The sequence below is a fragment of the Typopeltis vanoorti genome, chromosome 24, assembly GCF_054136105.1.
Source record: "Typopeltis vanoorti isolate ZY-2024b chromosome 24, IOZ_Tvanoo_1.0, whole genome shotgun sequence".
Classification (NCBI taxonomy): domain Eukaryota; kingdom Metazoa; phylum Arthropoda; class Arachnida; order Uropygi; family Thelyphonidae; genus Typopeltis; species Typopeltis vanoorti.
In genome coordinates, this window is record NC_143572.1 from 49,230,138 (window position 1) to 49,255,618 (window position 25,481).

Consider the following 25,481-nt stretch of genomic DNA (forward strand, 5'->3'; position numbering starts at 1 on the left):
TTACATTTAGCCTTAGATACTGGAATTAAATATGGTGCAGTTATGATAGTGTTTTTTCTCTGAACTGCTTATAAACTTTTCAGTATTCGTTGTCCTCTTACTACCAGTATTGTTAGCCAAAAGCTTGCCGAGATCCCCATGCTTTTGAGTATTGCTTGTTTTCAGGCAAATGAAATATGATGATACAGTAAATGTAATTTTGTGTACTGTGTTAATAGTGCACATATACAAACATTATTACTATTATACACATATACAAATATACAAACCTCAGTGAGATTTAGAGTGATCTTATAGATCATCAGAGTTTTTGGGGATGTAACCTGCACTTTAAAAGTAACTCAATAAAGGTGTAATTCCAAAATTCACACCTTATTATCTTTGCATTAGAGATAGATGTTGAAAGTTTTTTTCATTTGGTTATACTATAAATTAAAGATGCCAAGAAATTATGTTCTTGTCAAAAAACAGGAATCATAAAATGTCTAATCAGAAGAGCCAAAACTAATTGTTCTACTTCTAATTTTCTACAGAAAGAACTTTCTACTCTCCAACAACACATGAAACTCAATAACTTTTCCGAAAAGAGTACACAACATCTTCTTGATTCTTATAATCCACCACAAAACAACAAAGATTCAATACGTCGAGTTCCGATTCCATACATCTCCAGGATTTCAGAACCTATTGCAAGAATTCTGAAGAAATATGAGTTAATAGCTACGTATTCGCCTATTAACAAATTATCTTCCCATTTTCCTTCTCCTAAAGACAAATGCTCAACTATGTCTCTTCCTGGAGTTTATCAAATTCCCTGCAACTGTGATCTTTCCTATTTTGGACAAACTGGACATTCTCTTGTAAAAAGAATCCAAGAACATCAATCCTCCATTCATCACAACAAACCTAAAAAATCTGGATTGGCTCAGCACGGGATTGAAACTAACCACAACATCTTTTGGTCAAAAACTCATCAGAAATTACATAGATCCCGTTAAAAATTTGAACGTTTATTCAAAGAAAGCATAGAGGTCTTACTTCATCGTCCTAACCTGAATCGGAATGACTGTATATCTATATCAAAAATCTGGGAAAGTCTAATCAGGATAACTCATTAATTCATATTAATTTTATGTTATTTAATATTATTAATTAATATATTTATTTCAGTCATGTCTCTGCTTAAAAATATTCCCTTTAATACTTAGTGATATAACATCACAGGGCTTGTTCTATTTTTAAAAGATCTATTGTTAGTATTCCACGTTGTATTTTTTTTAAAACTGTTCTTGTAGTGCCACTGAAGATGGTCTGCTATTTCCAGACTGAAATATTTGGTTAATTAAATATCTTTCTTGTGTTTACATGTTTATATTATTTAAATATACAAACCACAATCAAAAAATGATCAGAATTATAGTCGGTGTAGATTTAAGGAATATTTTTTCCCATGGACAAGATCTTTTCTTTGACCCCCATGCATTTGAGAAATGAGAATGAAATGCTATGATTTTTATCTTCAATTCTTTCATGACATCATTCAATGAGAGAGAGAGATTCCAAAATTCTTCCGAACTTAATTAGCATGATGAAAGTTATGCTGACTAATATAAAAAAGTAAAGTGCATTTTCCACCTTCTTATGGAGGGGTCCTTCATGTGGTACCATAGCAAATTTAGCTGAATTATAGAAGATGTCGGTCGAGGTCCAGTGATGGATAGCCATTTGGATGTGGATGTCTATAAGTAGTAGTGGTGGTGGTAGTGGTACACATTGTGTTGATGTAGGTATTAAACCCTCAGATGTTGATAAAGTCTATGTAGAGTGATTTTTTTTTATATGGAGTTTTGGATTTTTTTTATTTATTTTTATTGTTATTTTGCAATTTTTATTGTGTTTTTGATGTTCTTTTTAAAATATTTTTGTAGGGGATTTTTTAATGTAGTAATACTAACTCTTATGCTTTTGCGTTAGAATATTGTTTAGTAGGATACACCTCTCACACAGAGAGTGCCAAGACCCCAATCCATGACCTCAACATTCCCCCCCCCCACACACACAAGCTTCTATACTTGTACTCCCTCCATTCACTACTTGACAGAGTAAGCAGCAGTAGGATTATTATTATTATTATCAACAGATCTCCATGGAGTCAAGAAATGCATCGTGTGAGAGTCCACTCTCGCATGCATAACTCATCATGCCTTGGCTTAAATGCATTCACTATCCCTGCACTCACCACAATCTTAGGCAATGCATTCCAATCACCCACCACTCTTCATGCAAAACATCCACTCCTAACCCCCTTGCTCACACTACCTTATACAGCTTCCAGGGATGGCTTCTCATTCTTCCCTGTCTCCAGATATTCTATGAAAAATCTCATCCATTCTAATCTGATAATTATCCTTTATTAACTAGTACATCTCGATCATGTCTACCCTCTTCCTTCTATCCACTAGGCTTTGTAATTTGCATTCCCTTAATCCTCATATTGCACATTATAAAGCTCAGAAACCCACTTAGTCAATTGCCTCTGGACCCTCTCCAACATCTCATCATCCTTTTGAAAATCTGGCAACCAGATCTGTGCACAGTAATATGCGAACTGATCAAAAACCTTGTACAATGGAATTAAAAGATCCTTACTTCTACATTTCAATGTTCTCTGCATCATTTCCACAATCACTGTCTCGTCGTCATATTTTTAGTAAAATGTTCATGAAATTTCAAGTCCCTATCTGCCATAACTCCTAAATCTTTCATCTCCTCCACCTCCTCTAAAACATTCCTACCAATCCTGTACTCTGCATGCCATCATTGCTTCCCAAATTTTAAAACCTTACACTTTGCAACATTAAACTGAGATCCCATAGACTTGCTTATTCAGACAGTCTATTTAGGTCCTGTTGCAAAGCTGCATCATCTGCCCCTACTTTTCATAACTCTCCCCAATGTTGCATCATCTGTAAACAAGTGTATATCACTATTTAAGCCCTTTCAAATGTCATTTACATACAAATTAAACAACAATGGCCCCAAAACAGACCCCTGGGGTACATCACTAGTGACTTTCCTCTTCTGATGATACCTATCAGACAGCCAGTCTTCTATCTAATGTACTAATCTACCATCCAACCCCATCTGGTCCAATTCAACTACTAGTTTGTCATGTGGTAATCTATTGAAAGGCTTTGCAAAATCTAAATATACTACTGTATATGCCTCCTCCCTTTTCCAATGATGCATTTCTCACCTTGTAATAAATAAGCAGATTGCTAAAACACTATCTTGCTTTAGCTGTCCATTAAAGAGAATTATTCTGTTGTCCACCCAGTTCTGAATCCTTGTCCTCAAGGATTCAGAACTGGTTTCTCCAATACCTTGATCACAACTCTAGACAAGCAGATTGATCTATAATTCGAAGCCTTAGTCTTATCGCCTCCTTTATGAAGTGAAACAATTTTGCCATCTTTCCATTGCTTTGGGAATCTGGGATAATCTAAGACTCATGCGAATAATGTACTTTAAAGCTGTTGTTAACTCCGTGGAACATTCCCTCAAGACATGCGGTGATATACCCATGCCCTTGTTAACATCAAGTTTATTCATTTCCTAATACATCTCTTGCTCGCTCACCATCAGTGGTTCCTCCCCCATTCCCACTGCTCTGTTTTGCATTATATTACAATCACAAGGATGGAATACTTTAATGAACTGCTCATTTAACACCTTCACTATATCCTTCTTGGTGTTTATCATTCTCCCATTATCACTGACCTACATCATCCTCCCATAATCATTCTTCCTTCTACTGGCCACATATTGAAAAAGCTACCTAGAATTTCTTTTAGTATCATTTGCTAACTGCTGCTCATACCACACTTTTGCTATATGTACTAAGTGAGTCACCTTCCTTGCTTGCTCTTTGTACTCCTCATATAATTGATTATCTCCACTCATCTTTTTCCACCTCAGCATGCCTTTTTCTTATAGATTGCATGCTTCATCTTCAGCTCATCCATACACCTACCTTATTTAATCTACTGATCTTTGCAATACACTCAGTCATTGCCTCTGCCAGATAATTCCTGAGTAGAGACCAAGCATCACTGATTTCCTTTCCATACAATTCCCCATTCTGTGATATCACTGCAAGCTGCCTCTTGAGCTCCAAATAATCATCTGTCTTAAAATTCCACATACAACCCTTTCTTACAAGTCCTGATATGGCTAGCCTCCTCCCAAGTGATCATTTCATGGTCACTTTCATCAACTGGAGAATGATGTGACACTTCATTTACAACAATATCTTCTTTTGAGATAATCAGATCTGACACTGTTGATCCATACGTGGCTTCTGTTACGTACTGCTTAAGGGTGTTGCCCCTTAAAAACTCAAGAAATTCATTCTCTTTGGTTTCTGGTACTGTCTTTTCATTCCTCTCTATATTACCATAATTAAAATCATCCATAATTATTACCCTTTTCTTATTAGCCAGACCAATTTGTCTAAACATTTCCTTCTCACTGCCTTACACATTACCAGGTGTATAGCAACACACTACTAAAAATTTCATCCTCTCCACCTTCACTTCATGCCATACTGCTTCAAAACCACTGTCAGTATTTGCTCCTTACACTTCTCCCCTAGATGGGACATAACTCCTCTGCCATCATCAATAACACTTATTCTCCCTTTTTGCTTTCTCTTTGCAAAAGACCTCTCCATCTCTCACTTATATTTACCAGCTCATCTTGGAAGCTTCCTGAAGTGTTAACAACAAGTTGATTCTGTGTATTATCTGGCAGCTGGCCTACAGTTTATCATGTCCAGCAGCCCACACTGCATCTAAGAAGAAATATTTTGCCAAGGAAACAGATTTAGTCACAAATAACTATAACCTTAGCTTAAATATTACAACTTAATAAGATACATATATTCTCTTATATAAATAGCATATAAATAACTTTGGTTTTGCTGAATTCCATTAAATAAAGAATTAGTTTCTAAGGTTTTCTTTCTCTCTTTCTTTATTTTATTTTATTTTTTATTTCTTTTTAGGCTCTTTCTGGCAAGTTGGTCTTCTTATTTGTTGCTTAAGCCTCAACTTCAAATAGGTATCCCTCTCTCTCTCTCTCTCTCTCTCTCTCTCTCAGTTAAATATCTGCATATAAGACTTATAGAAAGAAAGGATTTTTCCTTCGTCTTTGCAAATATTACATCAGCAAGTCTTATTATTAAAAGTTCATTCCTAGCAGGGGGGAGGGGCCTTTTTCCCTCTTACATTATCTACTAGAATGCTTTTTCTGTTGATGTTAATTCCTAGCTATTACCATGTGTATAAGAGTAATCTACCTTGAAGTATGTCATTTACCACTAACAAATCAGATTGCTGGTCATATAAACAACAGTACATAGAAAATTACAAAAGTATATAGCTACATTTTTTGAATGAAGATTGGTGATTCAGTAAAACACCAAGGTATAGCTATAATTTTATAATTTTTTTTTTTTTTTTGTTCAGAATCTCTTAGATTTGCTGCTGTTGCTAGTCATCTGCTGCTAAACAATTTTCTATATGGTGTCAAATGTCAGTATGGTGATACATTTTTTTATATCATAACATTTCATTTGAAAAGCATATTAAAATTGAATTAAATAGACAACATAAAATGTTAGCTTTTTTTACTTGTTTTAATTGATTTTAATAATAAAATGCAACTTAATAAGAAACCTTGTAAATATATCTAAATGAATCAGGTAACTTTACAGTATCCTTAAATAAATCCTTTAGAATAAGAAGAAATTATTTTGGAATGAGTTTCAGTCAATCTTTATTAGATATATAATTTATTACTAAAAAAGAAAGTTGGTGATATTTTTCAATCACATCTCATCTAATAAATTTTAACCATCGATATGATGACTTTATATGAATGAATAAATTGCAGTATGCTTTGCCATCCATTTTTTTATTTTACCATGAACTTTCTTGACAGAAATGGTGAAATTTATTGGATCCAGATTTTTTACGTGGGATAAAGAATTGTTTGATGATGCAACACATTACGGTGCTATTTGCAATAGCTCAGATCTTAATGAAGAGTTAGGACAGGTATGTTCTTATTTAAAGCAATTATTTGTTTGATATTTGGCGTCATGGAATCAGTATGACACCACATTATAAACATGCTTATTTTTACGTTTATATCAACACTGTTATTTTTCCATGTTGATAACATGTTTATCAATATGTTAACAACACTGAGATTTTTAAATGATCATTATTTTATGTATTTCTTTTCTTTTCTTTACTCTTAATAAAGTCTTCTAGGTTTAGCAGAAATCGGAAACATAATGTATAAGACTTCTGCTGAACAATTGCCTGTGGAAATATCTGTAGAAGGAATATAATGCAGAAACTATCCACCATTAAGACATTGGCTAAAGAATGTATGTAAGAGAGGAGGAGTGGTCAATCCATCCAGCTGCTCTCTTTTGAGCAGCATCAATAAATTTTAGACAGATTTTAGTTCAACCATCTCAAATGTGAGAGAGGGCAGTATTCTAAGGTTGGGTGATTTGAGAATTTGTACAGAGTAACTGGATAGATGAAAAGTAATGTCTTGAGCATAAGATAATGCCAAATTTTTTAAAAGCTGAGGATGCTATAGAATTGATGTAATTATGCCAGGAAAAGGCTAGGAAGTAAGAGTCACTTCAAGAACAGATATCTTATTTTGACTGTTAAATTCAACATTGTGGTAGAGGTAAGGAAAGAAGAACTAATATCTTTCATTTATAAGAAAAAAGACAAAAAAAACTGTGTTTGGGAAGCACCAAAGGTAACTAGATTGTTATTGTCCCATTGTAGAATGGTGTGGAGATTGTGTACAGTATTTAGGGACTTATTATTGATGATCTTGAAGATTGAGATGATTGAATACTACAAGGTTTGTAGGATAAGTGAATGTCATCAGCAAAATGAACAGGGCTTGAGATCACTGAGAGCAGGTTGTTCATATGTATTTGGGGAAGAGGATGGGTAAAATTAACAGAGTCCCGAGGAACATCTGAATTAAAAGGAAAATCTGAAGCCATTACACATAGTGAACAACTTAAGAGAAAACTGGTAATAGAGTTACAAAGGGAAGAAGATAGACCATAAGATAACAATTTGTTGAGAAACCGTTGATGCCAAACTCTATCAAATGCCTTGAAAATGTCAAGTGCAACAGCAAGGCTTCTTCAAACCTTTCTATGGCATGTATCCAGAGGTGAGTGATGTAGGAAAGGATATCTGCTGTTGATTTTGATTGACAAAATCCATAATGGTGGTTACTGATTAATTTACAGTTCTAAAGGTGTCGAAGACGTTAACTGCTGATGGCTTTTTTCCCCCATTACTTTAGACAACATTGAGGTTAGAGTAATCAGTAATTTGAAGGTAGATACTTATTACTTTTTTTTTTTTTTTTAGGAATTTAGGCTTGCTTCCATGCTACTGGGTGAATACTAGCTGAATATAATATAGTCTATAAATAATAACAAACAGGTATTAGTTCGGGAGCACATCTTGCACAATTGGTGAAATTCCATCAAGACAAGAAGCCTTTTTGGTATTTGGGTTTTTCAATATTCTTCTGATGTATTCTGGAAGATGGTCACAGGAGGCATGCTGTGCAGTTTTTTAGATAAAGAAGAGATTGATTTGCCTTTGCCAAAGGTGAAATGCTGGAGTTGAATGATAAAAAAAATGTTGCCAAGAGATCAGTTTTATCTTTAGGTGATGTTGCAATACTATAATTTCAGTGATAAAGAGGTTGAAGCACAGATATATACCAAAAAAAGTTGTACCCAATGACTTTTGTGAGTGAGACTAGAAGGAATGACTGTCATTGGCAGATTGTCAGTGGTGAGTTTTCTAAATTTAGCCCTTTTAAACTCAACCTTAATGATGGTTTTGCTAGTGTTACAGGCTTCAGTGTAGGTTGTGAATAAAGCCAAAGTCTTTGTCCCAAGCCAACGTATGTTAAGCTGTTTTCTTTTCTTGTACTGCCAAGGAACACTTTTTGGATAACCATGGTTTGGATATAGGATGGTAATTTTAAACAGAATATGGAAAGAAGGCTTTCATTTCAACCTGGTTAACTTCTGTAATGAGATCAAAACAAGTGTCTGGATCTGGAGAATAGAAACAGTAGTCATAACACGACACTAATAAGAAAATAAATAATATATTTATTTACTTAGTTGCTGGTATTTCACTGGTGTTTTCTATCCAGCATCTTCAGAGCACAAACAGTTTATCACAGTATACAAATGGCAATAATTAGTTAATAGTGGGAGCAGTTTAAAATTCTAACAATCAACACAAAGAACTAAAGTCCTAATTGGTGCTAATTAGATGAATCTTCAGATAGTGAGAAGCTAGTTATTGATGACTTTCCCTATCACTTTTAGTTTATTGAAGAGAGGGTGCTGGGACACCAGATTAATGGCTGACTTTTATCTTCCTTTTATGGACATGCTGGATAATGGTTTGTTTCTGTGCTATTGGGTAAATGCCAGATGAGTATGACAGCTTATATACAGGTTGGGTATTAATTCTGGAGCACAAATTATTAGCAAAACTGGAGGGATACCATCAGATCAGATGACATATTAGTATCATGACTAATGAGTATTTTTCTAATGTCGTTCTGTCAAAAAAATCAGAAGAGCATGTTGTGGATAGTTCATGGAATAGCAGGAAGAAATTTGCTTTGGTTATCTGAGCAAGATGAAAAGACTGCATCCAAGAGGTCTGCCTTATCTTTTTGAAATTCTATCATTGTTACATCAGGATGAGAGAGAGGGGTGGAAACGTGGCAGGATAGAAGTTTTGCTCAACAGTTTTAGCTAGGGACCCAGAAGACTGGACTGTCATTTGAGTAGGAGGAAAGCCTAGTGCATTTGTCCTTACAAAGTCTGTTTTAGAGTTGATGAATTTTTACAGTTGTTATAGTACAATCCCTAAAAATAAAACCAATTAATTACTACATAAGACAGTATAAACAAAAATGGCTAGAACATTTAAATCGAATGGACAACAGCAGACTACCAAAAATATTATACAGATACAAAATAAGTGGAAAAAGAAGAATCGGAAGACCAAGAAAGAGATGGCATGAGACCAGAACAAGCCACATGGCCTATATTCCATGTTAGGAAAAAGAAGAAGATAGTATAAGCTGAGTGAGAAGCTGGAGGTTCTTATCTTGCACTGATTTGGCATATCTGTTGAACTAGGACTTGGATAGTGATAGGGGATTTTGACAGGAGTGAAAAATAAAGGTATTAATTCTAGCTAGAATAATTGAGGTTAATTGATCAGAACAAGTGCACAGATCATGAGAGTAGAAGTAATGTAATAATTAGACCATGAAAAAGTGGCATAGAAATTCCAAAGGCCATTGCACTGGGCAAGTCTGAGGGATAGAAGGAGGATGATATCTGTAGAAAAAGAAACACAGACAAGATTATTGTTAGAGTTGCCAGGTTACAGCTAACATTAGTAGTATATTTAGAGGGATAACTCATTAAGAAAATGTCCATGTGTGTGTATTGGGAGAATGATAGGAACTATTTGATATTTTGATAGGTTAATGAATGATTTGTATTAGATCATTACTCATAACAGAGATTTCTACTTCTTTTTAGTTTTTTTTATGATAGACTACTGTATATTGATAAAACAGTAAATGTGTTGTAGTTCCAATTTTTATCCCACTTAAAATCTATTAATGTATGAAATTACTCTAAATTATCATGTGCTCTCCTGTATTGAATTAAAGAGTGTGTGTGTTTTATTATGCAGAGGCAAATTGACACCTCAATCTCTCTTTCTGTGGCAAAATGATAGAAGATGAGCCTCATCCAAAATACCTTGGAGTGAGCTTGGAGAGAAGCCTAATATAAAAGGCATTCGTTTTCGCTAAAAGAAAAGATTATAAAAGGCATATCAACCTGTCCAACAAAATTAAAATGAGGAATAATATAATTTCAAGGCTTGCTGGAACAACCTGGGATTGTGGTGTAGAAGTCCTGAGGTCATCTGCACTAGTCTTCACATTTCTGTAGCAAAATACTGTGCCCCCATCTGGGAAAGATGGGGGACATTGAGAAGCACTCCTCTCCTCTGGTTGCCTGTCCTATCTAATATTGCTCCATCAAATATATGGAGAAGACAAGCCTCGATTAAAGAATTTAATAAAGTAATGAGCAACCCACTCCTGCTCCTGCACCAGACTCTCATAAATCTCTGCCTGGTCTTCTCCTCAAATCAAGGAACCCTGTGTGGTCCATAGATGAACTCTCTTCAGCTGCCTTACCATCTACACCTGACATGTTGAGAGAACTCTGGTCCAACAATCTTCCAACAAATGGTTTCCTGGTTGAAGATTCCTGTGCTCCGCAGCCTGGTTTTGCTCTTCCTAGGAAGATTTGATCATCTATCAACAGGATCAAAACTAACCAGGGCAGATGTGACTACCTACTACTTAAATGGAGACTGTCAGTCCACCTGTTTTGTGATTGTTCCCCTGTGATCCAGACGATTACGCATATATTGTGAATGACTGCCTAAGGTATCAATTTCATGATGGTGGCCTCTAGGACACACGAGGTGATGGATGAGGCCCTGGATTATCTTTCTAGACAGGACATTGACCTGTAGTTGCTTTAAGAATAAATAAATTTAAAAAGGCTTCTGTGACATGGGGAGGTAATGAAAATATAATATCGGTATTTTTCCACATACAACAACTTAGTAAAAAAGGTTTATTCAGTCACTAAACTAGTTTCATGAAATAATTATGCTTCACATCATCAGGAGATCTTCTTCTTCTGCAGCTTCTCCCACTTAAGTGGGGTCACTGTTTGTAATGAGTCTCCTCCACACCTTCCTCTCTTGGGCTGTCACCACATCCAAGTTTTTCATCTTCAAGTCCTCTTCTACCAGCTCCCTCCATCTCTTCTTTGGCCACCCACACTTCTGCCTTCCTTGCACATCCATCTGCATGACCCTTCTTCCCACATATTCGTCCTCCCTCCTCATCACATGACCAAAATCATGTGATGAGGAGAGAGGACAGTTATCTCCTGATGAAATTCACATCATCAGGAGATAATTTCAAATAATACTAATATTACTATTAATATTCCAGGGATTCAAGGACTCATCGAGGGAGACTATAATCACCCAAACCAGCTGTCATAGCTGGTTTGGGTGAGTAAAACCTAGCTCTTACCCCTTTCTTGACTGTGAACAAACTTAACTTCCATGGATGCCCCCTGTGTTCTCCCCCACCTTCCCTATAACACCCATTCAAAAGTTTGCAGATCTCTATCATTTCACCCCTCTTTCTCTTGTTAACCAGAGTCTGTGATCCACATACTTGCTGTCTGTCCTCATAATCTAAATCACATGATCCAGATATAATCTTTGTAACTCTTCTTTGTATCCTTTCCACAGCTTCTTTATCTGCTTGTAATCCAGGAGATCAGATATGCACCCAATAATCCTGGTGTGGTCTTATCATAATAGCCTTATAAAGAGGCAAAATGACTTCCTTATCCTTAAATGTCAAGGATTGCTTCAACATCACAATTATCCTCTGAGTTGTATTTGAGACTTTTGCTATGAACCTTGAACCTCAAATTCCTGTCTACCAATACACCAAGATCCTTGCCTCCTCAGTTTCTTATAGCATAACAACACTAATATAATATGCTCCTGGAAATCTCATCACACCAAAGCGCATAATTTTACACTTACTTACATTAAACTGACAGCTATTTTCTTTTGCCCATATTTCCAAGATATTCAGATCATTTTAAGTGCTGAATATCAGTAGCATCTCTGATTGCCGTGCCTATCTTCGCATCATCAGCAAAAATTTGCACATCTGATGTTAGACCCTGCCTGATGTCATTAATGTATATAGATTGAACAATAATTGCCCAAGGACTGAACCCTGAGGTTCATCACTGGTCACCTTAAATCTGGCAGATTCACACCCACTGTATCCTCTTTGATATCTGTCTGTCAACCATCCTCTGATCCAAGTCAGGAGCTTATATTCCAATGTCATATTCTCCAGTTTACACAACAGCCTTTCATGTGACATCCTGTCAAATGCCTTAGAAAAAGCCAACATTATCATAGTGTATCCAACTTTTATCCAACTCAGCCGTAACATTGTTATAAAATATGAGCAAATTGCTAAAACATGACCTTCCTTTAGTAAACCCATGCTACTCCTTGCAGAGTATAGCTTGCTTGTCTATCCATTTCTGTATGCGAGTTCTTACCAACTTCTCTAAAATCTTCACTACCACACCAGGGATACTATGTCAGTAGTTAGAAACATCAGTTTTTGCACCACCCATGTACAATGGAACTATCATACATTCCTTCCATTCTTGTGGTATCATTCCTAAACTGAGATTCAAGTTATACAAACATGTGAAAAGCCTAGCCATTTCAGCTAAACATTCCTTTAGCAAGCCAGCTGATATTATCCCATCTGTCCCTATTGATAAATTCTTATCCAGGTTATGCAATAGCTCTTCATCTGATGTAGTAGTAGCACTGTGCACCATGTTGCATACACCTGGTTGATATATCTTAGCAAAGTGAGCACTCATTAATTGAACAATCTCATTAGCTTCCGACACTAGACGTACTAATTAATTAATAATTAGAAGAAACACACGTATAAACCACAGTGAAAATTATTTAATTGTAAATATTTCTTTACTAGACGTACTCTCTGCATTTAATAAAGTTATTCTTTCACATTCATTCTTTCTTTTGCTTTCTGCATAATAATAAAATTCTTTTGGAATGTCTTTAGCTTGCATAGCCAATTTCTTTTCATATACTCTGATTTAGCTTTCTACACGATACTCATTCTGGCCTGAGCTTTATATATTTCATAACTCCTCTCAATCTTATTCTCATGATATTTTTTCCACATCATTTTCTTCTTGTGGAGATCTTACTTAATAAGATTGCACATCCATTTCACTCCCAACCTATTTATTCTTCGAACACTAGGGATACATTCAGATACAGCTTCAATTAAGCACTTTTTCAAAGATTCCCATGCATTACTGACATTTCTCCCATTCAGTATCTGATACTATGGGACCAAAGATAGTATTCTCCTAAGTTGATCTTATCCAGCTTTGTAGTTCAACACGTAACCTGTTCTATTCGCTTGGTGTCGCACGGATTAGATCGTCGGCTTGTCGAGAGCTCCTGGAAAGATCAGTATTATTTTGTGTTAACATTAGATATTTTACCAGAATTTTAAGTAGTATTGTTTGCTTTTTGATTCTTGGTGTGTCTGTGCAATTTTTGCCTGTTTTCTGTTATTTTAATTATTATTTTTAAGAAAAGATAGCGTACACATGGCACCGATAAAGAAAAAAATGGCGGCCAGGTCGCCATGCTTGCTTAAGAGTTTTGATGTAAAAGAATTTATGCAATGTGCTGTCTGTGAGATGTATGCCTTGCGAAGAGCAGTAGGAGTCTGGTTAGAAAGTGATAGTGGAGTTAATATGTGTAGAAAGTGTAAAGAGAATGAGGACTTCAAGCGTGTTTCGTGTATCGAGACTGATATCGTTAACGGTAGTCAGAATGTAGAAAATGGCGGTGTACTAGAGAATTGCGTGGTAGTGCCAGATAGGTGTGAGAGCGTCGCTGAAAGTGTAAATGAAGGTAGAAACACCGAAGGAATGGATGATTTGATCGATACTGAAAATGGTGAGATAAATGCGAGTAGCGAAATTGCCCGTTTACATGGCGCGATACACAGAGCCAAACGACAACTGGAGCGTATGCAAAAATGTGTGTTGAACGTACCGACAAATAACCGGCGGAAGTCTGTGACGGCAAAAAATAGAATGTACGTAAACGTCAATAAAATGAAGGAGCGAGTGCTGTATGGGGATTCGCTATTAAGAGGCGTAATAATTGAGAGTTTAACGAAGTCGTACCAGCCGGGTGCGAACATAAAGGACGTCAGCGAATCTATTCGACTGCAAAAACAGAGGGTGAAAGAGATGATAATAGTGGCAGGAACGAATGATTTGAAAGAGGACAAAATGGAAATGATAGTGGATGTGAGGGAGTTGTTTGAGGTAGCAAAAGAGAAGAGTGAGAGAGTTAGGATGGTGAGTATCTTACCGCGGTATGACAGCGAAGTGTTTAGAAGGAGGGCCATAATTGCCAATGACTTTATGCGTGGGTTATGCATGGAGAGTGGTGTGGAATTTGTGGATGTGTGGAATGAGTTCGATGGGCGAAAGGACTTATATAAGATGGATGGGTTACATTTGAATGGAGTTGGTGTACGGAGACTTGAAAGAGTGTTGATGAATGATGTGGAAGTGGATGTACAGACTCAGGGAAACTAGATTTATTAAGGGGGGGGGGAGTAGATATGCAGACTTTAGGGGGGACAGTTAAGTGTATGAATGAGTATATTACGCCCAGGCGAGTACGACGGACAACAAATCAGAATGGGATAATTAGTATAAGGAATCAAAGTAGGGATGGGACAAATGGGCTTCTGCGATTCATGTACACTAATGCCAGGAGTATTAGGAACAAGAAGGAAGAGTTTTTGGCCATGGTTGGCACTTCCAGGCCACAGGTTGTCGGTATTAGTGAAACATGGCTGACAGAAGATGATAAAGCTAGTGGGATTGAATGCGATGGGTATAGCGTGTTCAGGAGTGACAGGGTGAATAAAAAGGGGGGAGGAGTGTTATTGATGATAGCTGATGAGCTTCAGCCAAGGAGTATAGAATTTGAACTGCAGGATGGGGAAAAAAGCACATTTGAGGCTGTTTGGTGTGAGATACAATCTAGCAGAACAAAATATACAATTGGGTGCTGCTATAGACCGGGTGATGGAGTGGATGGTGGGAATAGTATGCATAAGCAAATAGAAGAAATGAATGGAAGGAGGGTAATTATTATGGGTGATTTCAATTATGGTAACATTGACTGGAAAGAGGAGAGGGCACATGGGAGGAAGGAATTGGATTTTATGCAGTTATTAAGGGACAACTATCTACGGCAACATGTATTGGAAAATACCAGGGGGCAGAGAGTGCTGGACCTAGTAATTGCAACTGAGAATGTAGCTGTAACGAACATGACCATGTTGCCACCAATTGGTGAGAGTGACCATAAGGTCATGACTTGGGAGGTGGCTAAAGGAGTCGAATTTACAATTAAGACAGGGTATATGTGGAATTACCGGGCTGGAAAGTATGACAAGCTTAGGTGTGTGCTTGGCTCAATGCCATGGCATGTAAAACTGCAAGGGCTGGATGTTGATGGTGCATGGGAGGTGGTTAAGAACTGTTTGCAGGAGGCAATGGTTGACTGTATACCAAGAGTCCGAATAATAAATCAGGTAGGGGTTAAATGGATGAATAACACTATTAAGCTTGAGCTGCAAAAAAAGAAACAATTGTGGAGGGAATTTAAGGAGAAGGGTGACCATCAGGTGCATGAACAGTATAAAGCTCAGGCCAGGATGGTAACAAGGGTGGTAAGAAAAGCAAAAGCAGATTACGAAAGGAAATTGGCCATGCAGGCTAAAGAGAATCCCAAACAGTTTTTTCAATATGTTGCAAGTAAAAGGAAAAATGCTCATGGTAGAATGATCTTAAAAAATGCTGAGGGTAGGGAGGTAACTGAATCAGTCGATGTTGTGGAATTACTGAGCGAGCACTTTGCAAGAGTATATCATCCAGGTGGTGGCTTTGCGGAAATGGAGGAACCAACAGCTTATACTGGAATTGCGATGAATGAGGTAGAGGTAACTAGTCTATTACAGAACCTCAATGTCAATACATCTGTGGGATTGGATGGTATACCAGCTCGTGTCGTACGTGAAGCGGCCAAAGAATTGTCAGTGCCCTTGACCATTATGTTTAATTTGAGCCTCAGGACTGGGTCAGTCCCAAGGGGGTGGAAAGAGGGGAAAATAGTTCCACTGCACAAAGGTGGTTCCAAGGCTGCTGTTGAAAATTACCGGCCAATCAGCATAACAGGAATCATTATCAAGGTCTTAGAGAAAATAGTCAAGAGGAAAATACAAGATTGGATAGAAGAAAATGGGATACTGTATCGGGGACAGCATGGTTTTGTGAAGGGTAGGTCATGCCTCAGTAACTTGCTCACGTATTATAACACAGTGACGGCTGAACTGGATAAGGGTAATGGGTTTACAGTGATTCTGCTGGACCTTGCTAAGGCCTTTGACAGGATACCACATGGAATTCTAATCAGTAAATTGCAGCATATGGGAATGGACATAGGGTTGGTGAGATGGATAGGAGGATGGTTGACGGAGAGATATCAGAGAGTGGTTTACTCAGGAGTAGAGTCCACTAGACGGCCTGTGACTAGTGGTGTACCACAAGGATCTGTTCTTGGACCACTGCTGTTTAATTTGTTCATAAATGATATAGGAAAGGATCTGAGAGGTACAGTTCATTTGTTTGCGGATGATGCGAAGTTGGGTAGGGCAATAGTGAATGCAGATGACGTCAAAATTTTGCAGGATGATTTGGATAGATTGGAGGTCTGGGCTAGGGAGAATGGATGTCAATTTAATGTGGCAAAATGTAAGGTTATGCATTTAGGGGTGAAAAGATGGGAGGCAGTTTACTGCATTGGTGGAACCGTGCTCCAGGAAATTGATGAGGCACGAGATTTAGGAGTGTTGGTGGATAAGGAATTGAAATTTAGGGGACACATTGCAAAAGTGGCCAAATCAGCTCATCAAATCACTTGGTTGCTGAAGAATACGTTGACAAGCAGAGACAAGCAGGTTATTGTTCCTCTGTATCGAGCCTTGATAAGACCTCATCTCGACTACTGTGCTCAGATTTGGTCACCTAGGTTTCTTCTTGATGGGGAGGAGGTGGAGAGGATCCAGAGGCGAGTGACCAAGATGATAGCAGGTCTGTGGAATGAACCGTATGAGAACAGGTTGAGGATTTGTGGGTTGCAAAAATTGGTTGATAGGCGGAGGAGGGGAGATATGATTGAGACATTCAAATTACTGAAGGGTTTCTATAAAATTAATTCAGAAGATATTTTTGAGAACAGGACTGGTTGTGGGAGGACTAGGGGACATCCATGGAAACTGGGCAAAAGTGTGGTTAGTAAAGGTGTTAGAGCTGGGTTCTTTACTTTTAGAGTAGTGAATGAGTGGAATGCGCTCCCTGAGTCTGTGGTGGATGCTGTGACAGTGAATGAGTTTAAGGCGAGGTATGATAGATACTGTATGAATGTCGAATAGTTGTGATGAAAATGTTTTGGGGCCTCCCTCGATGAGTCTAATGACTCCCTGGAGTTGCCCGTAATAATAATAATAATAATAATAATAATAATATTCAGAGCATTAATAAAATTAGGTACTTCCCGAGCACAGCATGATCATTGTCACCAACTGTTTATAAAATAGCCATATTCTTAACAGAGACCCCCCTTCTGATGCTATAAACAAATCTAATACTCTTTGATCTCAAGTTCCTTCTTTCACATACTACTTGAGAAAGTTGTCTCACAACAATTCAGTAAATCATGAGATTTCTCATCTACCCAATGAATGTTAGGAAAATTAAAGTCACCCATAATGATCACTCATTAGGTACCCATAAGGCTAAATCGGTGATGCATTTCTTCATCCCCTGCAACTGAGCCGCCAGGTCTATAGCAACACCCCACCATATATTTCATTTTCTTAGCCTCCACTTCATACCAGATAAACTTAAACTCGCCGCTACATGAGACATTGTTACCATTATTGTTTTCTTGTGTTTCTACCCTACCTCAACTTAAGTCATCTGATATCATTAGTATTCCTCCTTCTCCTCTCCTGTCTCTTCTGTCATTCCTAAAAATAGTATACCTATTACACTTGATAACAGTTACCATATATGATTCTGATGGCCAGGTTTAACTAATGCCAACAATACACACACATACACACACATTATTATTACCCAAGACCCCATGGAGTCAAAGACTCATCTGGGAGGTCCTATTATCATACATCATACCGTGCTTTAAACACACTCAAATTCTCTGCAGACACCACACTCTCAGGCAAGGCATTCCAATCGTTCACAGCTCTGCATGAAAAACACCTGCTTCTCACTCCCCTACTTACACTCTCTTTATACAGTTGCCATGGATGACCTCTGGTTCTCCCCTGATCTCCAACTATTTTCTGTTAAACCTCTCCAGCATTGATCCTATAACAACCCCTTACTAACTTGTAGGTCTCTATTATATCTCCCCTCTTCCTCCAGTCCACCAGAAAAGTTGCATCTTCTCAATCTTTCCTCATACTCGACATTGCAAAGGTTAGAAACTACCTTAGTCAGTTGTCTCTGGACCCTTTCCAACATCTCTTCATCCTTCTGAAAACCAGGTGACCAAATCTGGGCACAATAGTCCATGTGCGGCCTAATCAAAGCCTTATGCAATGGAACAAGAATCTCCCTTTTTCTACATGTCATTGTCCTCTGCATCATTCCCAGAAGCCTTTGTGTTGTCTTTACAATTTTGGCTATGCGTCTCCTAAATTTCAGATCCTTATCCTATCACCCTCAGATCTCTTATTTCCTCCACCTCCGACAATATATCCTCACCAAGCATAAATTCTGCATCCCATCTTTGTTTTCCAAATTTTAAAACCTTACATTTTGCAACATTCAACTCACATCCCCATTCCCAATCACTCAATTTATTCAAGTCTTCTTTGTAAGGCCACAACATCTTCTCTACTCTTCATGGTTCGTACCAACTTGGCATCATCTGCAAACAACTGAATATCTCAATCCAAATCTTCACCAATATCATTAATATACACGTTAAACAGTAATGGCCCTAAAACAGACCCGTGAGGCACACCACTAACGACGTTCCTTTTCCTGGATATCACTCTCCCATACACTCATATATACAGTAGAATCCGCTTATTGTGATTTCAGGTAATATTATCAGTCGGTTATTATTATCAAAATCTGTCGGGTCCCAAAACACACCATTTAAAATGAATTTAAAATAATCCCTCTATTATAATCAAAGTTCTGGTTATTGTTATCAAAATATTCAAATGTTTAGCCTTTTGCATCGCAGAATTAAGAACTTTAAGGGTTAGTCAGGAGAAAATTTGACAAAGAACATTTGTTGAAATGTGACTTTTGTGTTAATCTTCTTTTAATCTTACTCTTCTGTAAATCTTATATCTTCCAGGAAAATGAAGGTGGGCAATCTTAATTTTTTTTAATCTTAATCTTCCAGGCAAATGCAGGTGGGTATAAATACATTTGAATTGTGGTTTTTCGATTTTATTTTCGTTTTCTCCTTCAGTAAATGAATTTGACTTTAAGTGCTTGTTAAAACAGCCTTAGCATTATGGCAGATGCAAGCAAAAAACCTAAAGATTTATCTTTTAAAGAAAAGCAAAGAATTTTGGAGTGCTATGATAAATTGCCTAAAATGAGTCAGTATAGTGCTGCTGTACATTTAAAAATTTCATAACCACTCTTGTGAAAGATCAAACATTAAAACTTCAGTTCTTACTAATGAGAACATGGACCGGAACAGAGCCTGATCTGGTAAGAATACTCAAGTCGAATCAGCATTAAAAATTTGCTTTAGTAATGTTCTTGAAAATAATGCTTCAATTAATGGGCCTTTGATGCTTCAAAAACCAGAAAAACTTACAAAAATAGTATGCAAAGAAAATTTCACCATAACTGATGGATGGTTTAGCAGGTGGAAAAAGTGAGAGAATATTGTGTACAAGCATATTCATGGTGAAGAAAAAAGTGCTGATTTTTTATCAGCTGATGCGTGGATTAAGACTGAGTGGCTAAAAATTATTGCTGAATATTTTCCCAGGGATTTTTAGAATGGAGACAAAACAGGACTCTATATTTCATACTTATTTGTTTAAAAATGAAAGTACTAAAGGATTTAAATCTCTAAAGGAGCGAATGACAGTTCTTTGTTGTGCTAATAGGAAAGGTTGAGAAATGAGAGCTCCTAGTGATTGGAAGAAGTAAAAATCCTTAGTGTTTTAAAGGTGTCAAAAGTTTGCTTGTTGACTTCTGTTCTAGTGAAAATGCATGGATGACTAGTGCCATTTTCAACAATTGGTTAGTTAAGTGAAATCTTAAATTAAAGCAAAAAATTATCTTGTTAGTAGACAGCTGCACTGCACTTCACACATAAGCAATTTATCATTAAAGAACATCAAAGAACTAGTTGCCTTCAAATACTACATTGTTAATTTAACCATGTGATGACCAAGGCATCATATGAGCTTTTAAAGCTTATTATTAGTGGGAAGCTTGTGCAAGAATTATAACTGAACTTGATTATGCAAAAGAAAAATCTGATGCAAGTGTAATTGCAAAAAATATTTCCCTTCTTGATGCATTGCATTTGATAGCAATGTTATGGAAGCAAGTCTCAGAGAAGACTTGAAAACTGCTGCCAAAAAAAAGGATATTCTTATTCTTCTGTAAATCTTATATCTTCTAGGAAAATGAAGGTGGGCAATCTTAATCTTTTTTTAATCTTAATATTCCATAAATCTAAAATCTTCCAGGCAAATGCAGGTGGGTATAAATACATTTGAATTGTGGTTTTTCGATGAATTTTCTTCTTCTTCTGAAATTTCTTCTTCCGAAGAATTTGAATATCTTACAAATGAAATTTTTGATAAAACCTCACATGGTATGTCAAAAGAAGAATTTGAAAATTGGTTGTATATTGATAACAACATTGAAGTGGTGGCTACAATGACATTGTTGGAAATATGTTTCCAATAAGAACTTTAAACTATTAGAAGAAAGTGAACTGAATACAAGTATAGAAGAACAAATTTTAGAAGCTCCTTCAACCAATCTGCAGATGCAAGAAGCTCTATGAATATTTCATGACAGTGTGCAACATAGAGGAATAAACTTTGAAAGGCATTATGAGTGAGCAATTTATTCATGAACTACTATATTCAAACACATGACAGACAACACTAGATAAGTTTTTAAAATAAATTTTATATTGTTGCTTATTAAAAAGTTGTTTATAACAATAATTACATTAAATAATGTTCTTAACAATAAATTGAATGATGCAATGTTTTATATCCTTTGCTTAATGTTATCAGCTGAGTATTGTTATCGAAAAGCGACCGTCCCAAAGTGATCACAATAAGTGGCATCTACTGTATATATAAACAATAGCTACAAGCAAATAACAATCACAATGTGTAAGTATTTGAAAAAAAGAGAGACTAGCAATGAAATGCTTGCATGTACTATGTAGGCCCTTGATGCTTGGTGGTATTATGTGCCACTAGCATCTACATTTACTATATATTTTATGAGAGAGATGTAATGTAGACTTAGTGTAATGCCATGCCTTGTTTCTTGTTGCACAGTTGTGGATATTTTTTCATGTTCTGACATGCGTATATCTCAGAACCTGGTTGTCTTCCCTACATAACGCATCCCACAAGCACTGATGATCTTGTAAATACTAGGTTTGTTGAGTGGTGTATGTGGAGGTTCTGGAGGCCTAAGGAAATTAGAAAACTTGTTGAGGAGGCAGAAAGTAACTTTGATACCCTGTTGACACAGCAACTTTAAAATCTTGTCTGTGTCAGACTGAATATAGAGGAGAATTAACATACAACTCTGAAAACTTGTTTTATGTGTTCATCTGTTGTCCTAGAGGATTGAGGTAGGTTGTTGTTGACCAGTGTTCTTTGGTGGGATTGAACTGATGTATGCGAGCTATACACATACACATCTATAATACACGCATACACTTATCTATACTACTGGAGATTTTATATGCTCTTTCTCTTGTGTGCATGGATGCATAATATGATTTTCACATAATTCCATTCTTGATAAGTTTCTTTTCTTTCTTTCTTTCTTTTTTTGCATAATCTAGCATAAACCTTTGTTTTTTCAATGATTTATTCATTTATTTTCATTAAATTTAAATGATAAATTGCCAATAATTCAAAACAAAACTGAGCATTAAACTTGCAAAAATAAATAAATAAATAAAGTGCGTGCGTGCGTGTGTGTGTGTGTGTGTGTGTGTGTGTGTGTGTGTGTGTGTGTGTGTGTGTGTGTGTGTGTGTGTGTGTGTGTCTTAAATAAGCCATCTTTCTATAGCATATAACCACATACCTTTTTTTTTTTCCATCTGAGTCCATTATATAACCTGGTGAGACATTTATTCTCTAATGATATTCTCAATTATGTTAATTTAAAAATTAAATTAATTAAATTTCCACTAATTAAAAGAAGGTATCCAATTTAAAAAATATATATTAATATATTAACAAACAGTGACAGGTGATATGATTATTTTCAATGTGCAAGATTAAAAATCACTGGGGATGATTTTGATCTTCCACAAAGGTAACTTTCATTTGGCATGTCATTCAATTCCTGAATAATGTCATAAGATTTGCAGTACCATTATGTTATCTGGGATCCATCTCATTATGTATAGTTGCTTGTCTACAGCTGTGTATAAATTATCTCTTTTCTCTTTCTTATTTCTAAATGTTTTATTTGTCAGGACAAATATATATTTATCCTAGCAAAAGAAAGATTTACAGAGATTATATGATTCTGTTTTTTTTTGGAACCTGCTCTTTATTAATCCTATTATTTTCTTTTTATTCAGGTTGAGTATCTGTTTACAGATAAAACAGGCACGCTTACTGAAAATAATATGATATTTCGACAATGCACAATAAATGGTATTAGGTACATAGATAATAAAGAAAATTTGCTTTGTTTCTATCCAGAGAACAGTGGTAGTTTACCAAAGCCTGTTGGAACACTTCCAGTAAGTTATTTTTAATATATTTTTTTGATATGATTGAATTAATGTAGTTTTTTCTGTAAAGTTTTTATTTTGTATAATAATTTATATCTTCAGCTGCACAAACAAAAAAAAACAGAAAAGTAATTGGTTACAGATGAGAAATCTGCTTTACTGCCCTTACTACACTAGTCATATTTCAAGGGTTATTATTATTATCATTGTTATCATGCCTTTCAAGGATTTAGGCCCAGAGTGGCCTGTTCCAGCCTTAGAAGTCATCATTAAATCTCTTAAGAGGATGTCCTGGTATTCTTTTTCCTAATGGTTTGTAATTTAAGAGTTGTTTTGGTAATCTTTCTGTTTTCATTCTTTCAATATGTTCCATCCATTTGTGTTTATATTTTTAAATTTTTTTTCTATTATTGATTCCTGGTTTAATTCTTTCATAATTTCTTCATTTCTTTTGTGATCAAATAGAATATTATTATTATTATTAACAACATCTGACCTCCATGAAGTCGGAGACTCATTGTAGGAGTTACACACTATTGCACACAATGCTCACCCAACCGTGCTTTAAACTGATTCAATGTATTTACATTCACAACACACTCAGGCAATGCATTCCACTCACCAACCACTCTCCATGTAAAGAATCTGCTCCTGACTCCTGTGCTCACATCCTCTTTATACAATTTCCAGCGATGGCCTCTTGTTTTATCCCCCCTCTCCCATTTTTTGAAAAATCTCATCTATGTCGACCCGATAACAACCCCTGACTAGCTTATATGTCTCAATCATACCCCCCCCCCTCCTTCTATTCACGAGGCTCTGCAACTTACATTCTCATCTGTCCTCATACTGTACATTCCAAAGACCACTGACTACCTTTGTGAATCTTTTCTGGATCCTTTCCAACATATCCTCCTCAGCATGAAAACCTGGTGGCCAAATCTGTGCATGATAATATATGAGGCCTGATCAAGGCCTTATACAATGCCATCATAACCTCTCTATTTCTGCATGTCAGGGTCCTCCACACATCATTGCCATTATCTGATGTGATGTCTTCACAACTTTTGCAGTGTGGCCCCTGAATTTCAGGTCCTTGTCCACCATCACTTCTAGATCTCTCATCTCCTCTAATTCCATTAAAGTTTCCCTACCAAGTGTATACTTTGCATCCCATCATTGCTCACCAAATCTCAAAACCGTACACTTTGCAGCATTGAACTGACAGTTCCACTTGCATGCCATTTATGCAATCTATTCAAGTTCTCTTGTAAGGCCAAAACATCTGCTTAACTCTGCATTGCTCTTCCCAGTTTTGCATCATTTGCAAACAGCTGCAGATGTAATCACTTAAACCCATCCCAATATTATTAACATACAAATACCCCAAAGCTGACCATTTTTGGGATACTACACCCCCATGTACAACTTTCTGATACCTGTCTGACAGCCAGTCACTGACCCAACTCAGAAGACTGTTATCCAGTCCCATCTGTTTCAATTTATTTATTTTTAAGAGCTTGTCGTGTGGCAGTCTATCAAAAGCCTTTGCAAAATCCAAGTACATCACTGTATGTACATCTCCATTGTCCTATTTCACCACCAGAATTCCAGTACTTTCACCACAACTCCAGATATAGTAGTCCCCCCCTTACCTGTGGTGGGGGGATATATTCCAAGACACCCTGCATATGCCTGAAACTGCAGATAGTACCAAATCCTATATATACTACGTTTGTTCCTATACATACATACCTGTGATAAAGTTTAATTTATAAATTAGGTAAAGTAAGCGATTAACAGCAATAGCTAATAATAAAATAGAACAATTATAACAACATACTGTAATAGAAGTTATCTGAATATGAATGGAATCTTAGCAACCTCAGCATGTTTTTTATTGTTATTTATTTATTATTTTATGAAGTCAAGAACTTTTACCTTTTTCACTTAAAAGGAAGCACTTTATGGCTCCTGTTTGGCATATCCAAATTGCCAACATCACAAGTCTTGTTCTTTTGGAACATTATTAAGTAATATAAGGGTCACTTGAACACAAGCACTGTGATAACGCGACAGTCAATCTGATAACCGAGAACTACTCAGAAGCAAGCAATTTAAAACTTATGAATTGCTATTACTAAAAGAAAGAGCCATACAGCTTCACTTCGGCAATGTAAAATTAAATCATTAAAGTGGGTATTAGATCCAACATTATTTCAAAGGCGAATGTTTGTAGCAACTATGAAATTTTCTTAAGTTGATGTGAAAGCATATGAGAATACAATCTTTGGCATCACTGAGTTGCCTTAGGTACTTAAGTCAAGTAATGCAAGCTAAGACAATCAGGGATGACGAGGGTTGTATTCTCGTAAGCTGTTGGGTCAACTTATGAAACTTTCATAGTTTCTACAAACATTTGGCTTTGAAATAATCTTGGCTCTTTAATATCCACTTTGCCAATGTAATTATAAATTCTTTATTTCTGGAATTTCCCATTTAAAATTTTCGGACCAG

The 25,481-nt window shown here is 36.4% G+C and overlaps 1 protein-coding gene across 6 annotated transcripts in view; it reads left to right on the forward strand.

Moving 5' to 3' along the window:
* Nucleotides 1-25,481, forward strand: part of LOC150093183 (phospholipid-transporting ATPase IF-like) — a 799,705-nt gene that overhangs the window by 221,459 nt on the left and 552,765 nt on the right. For 5 of the 6 annotated variants that reach the window (XM_090413774.1, XM_090413776.1, XM_090413775.1 and 2 more), the window contains exons 11-12: nucleotides 6,004-6,119; nucleotides 22,809-22,973. The exons of the other annotated variant lie outside the window; for it this stretch is intronic. In XM_090413774.1, the coding sequence (XP_090269900.1) occupies nucleotides 6,004-6,119; nucleotides 22,809-22,973 (281 nt within the window). The remainder of the gene's footprint in view (nucleotides 1-6,003; nucleotides 6,120-22,808; nucleotides 22,974-25,481) is intronic. 6 annotated transcript variants of the gene reach the window in all.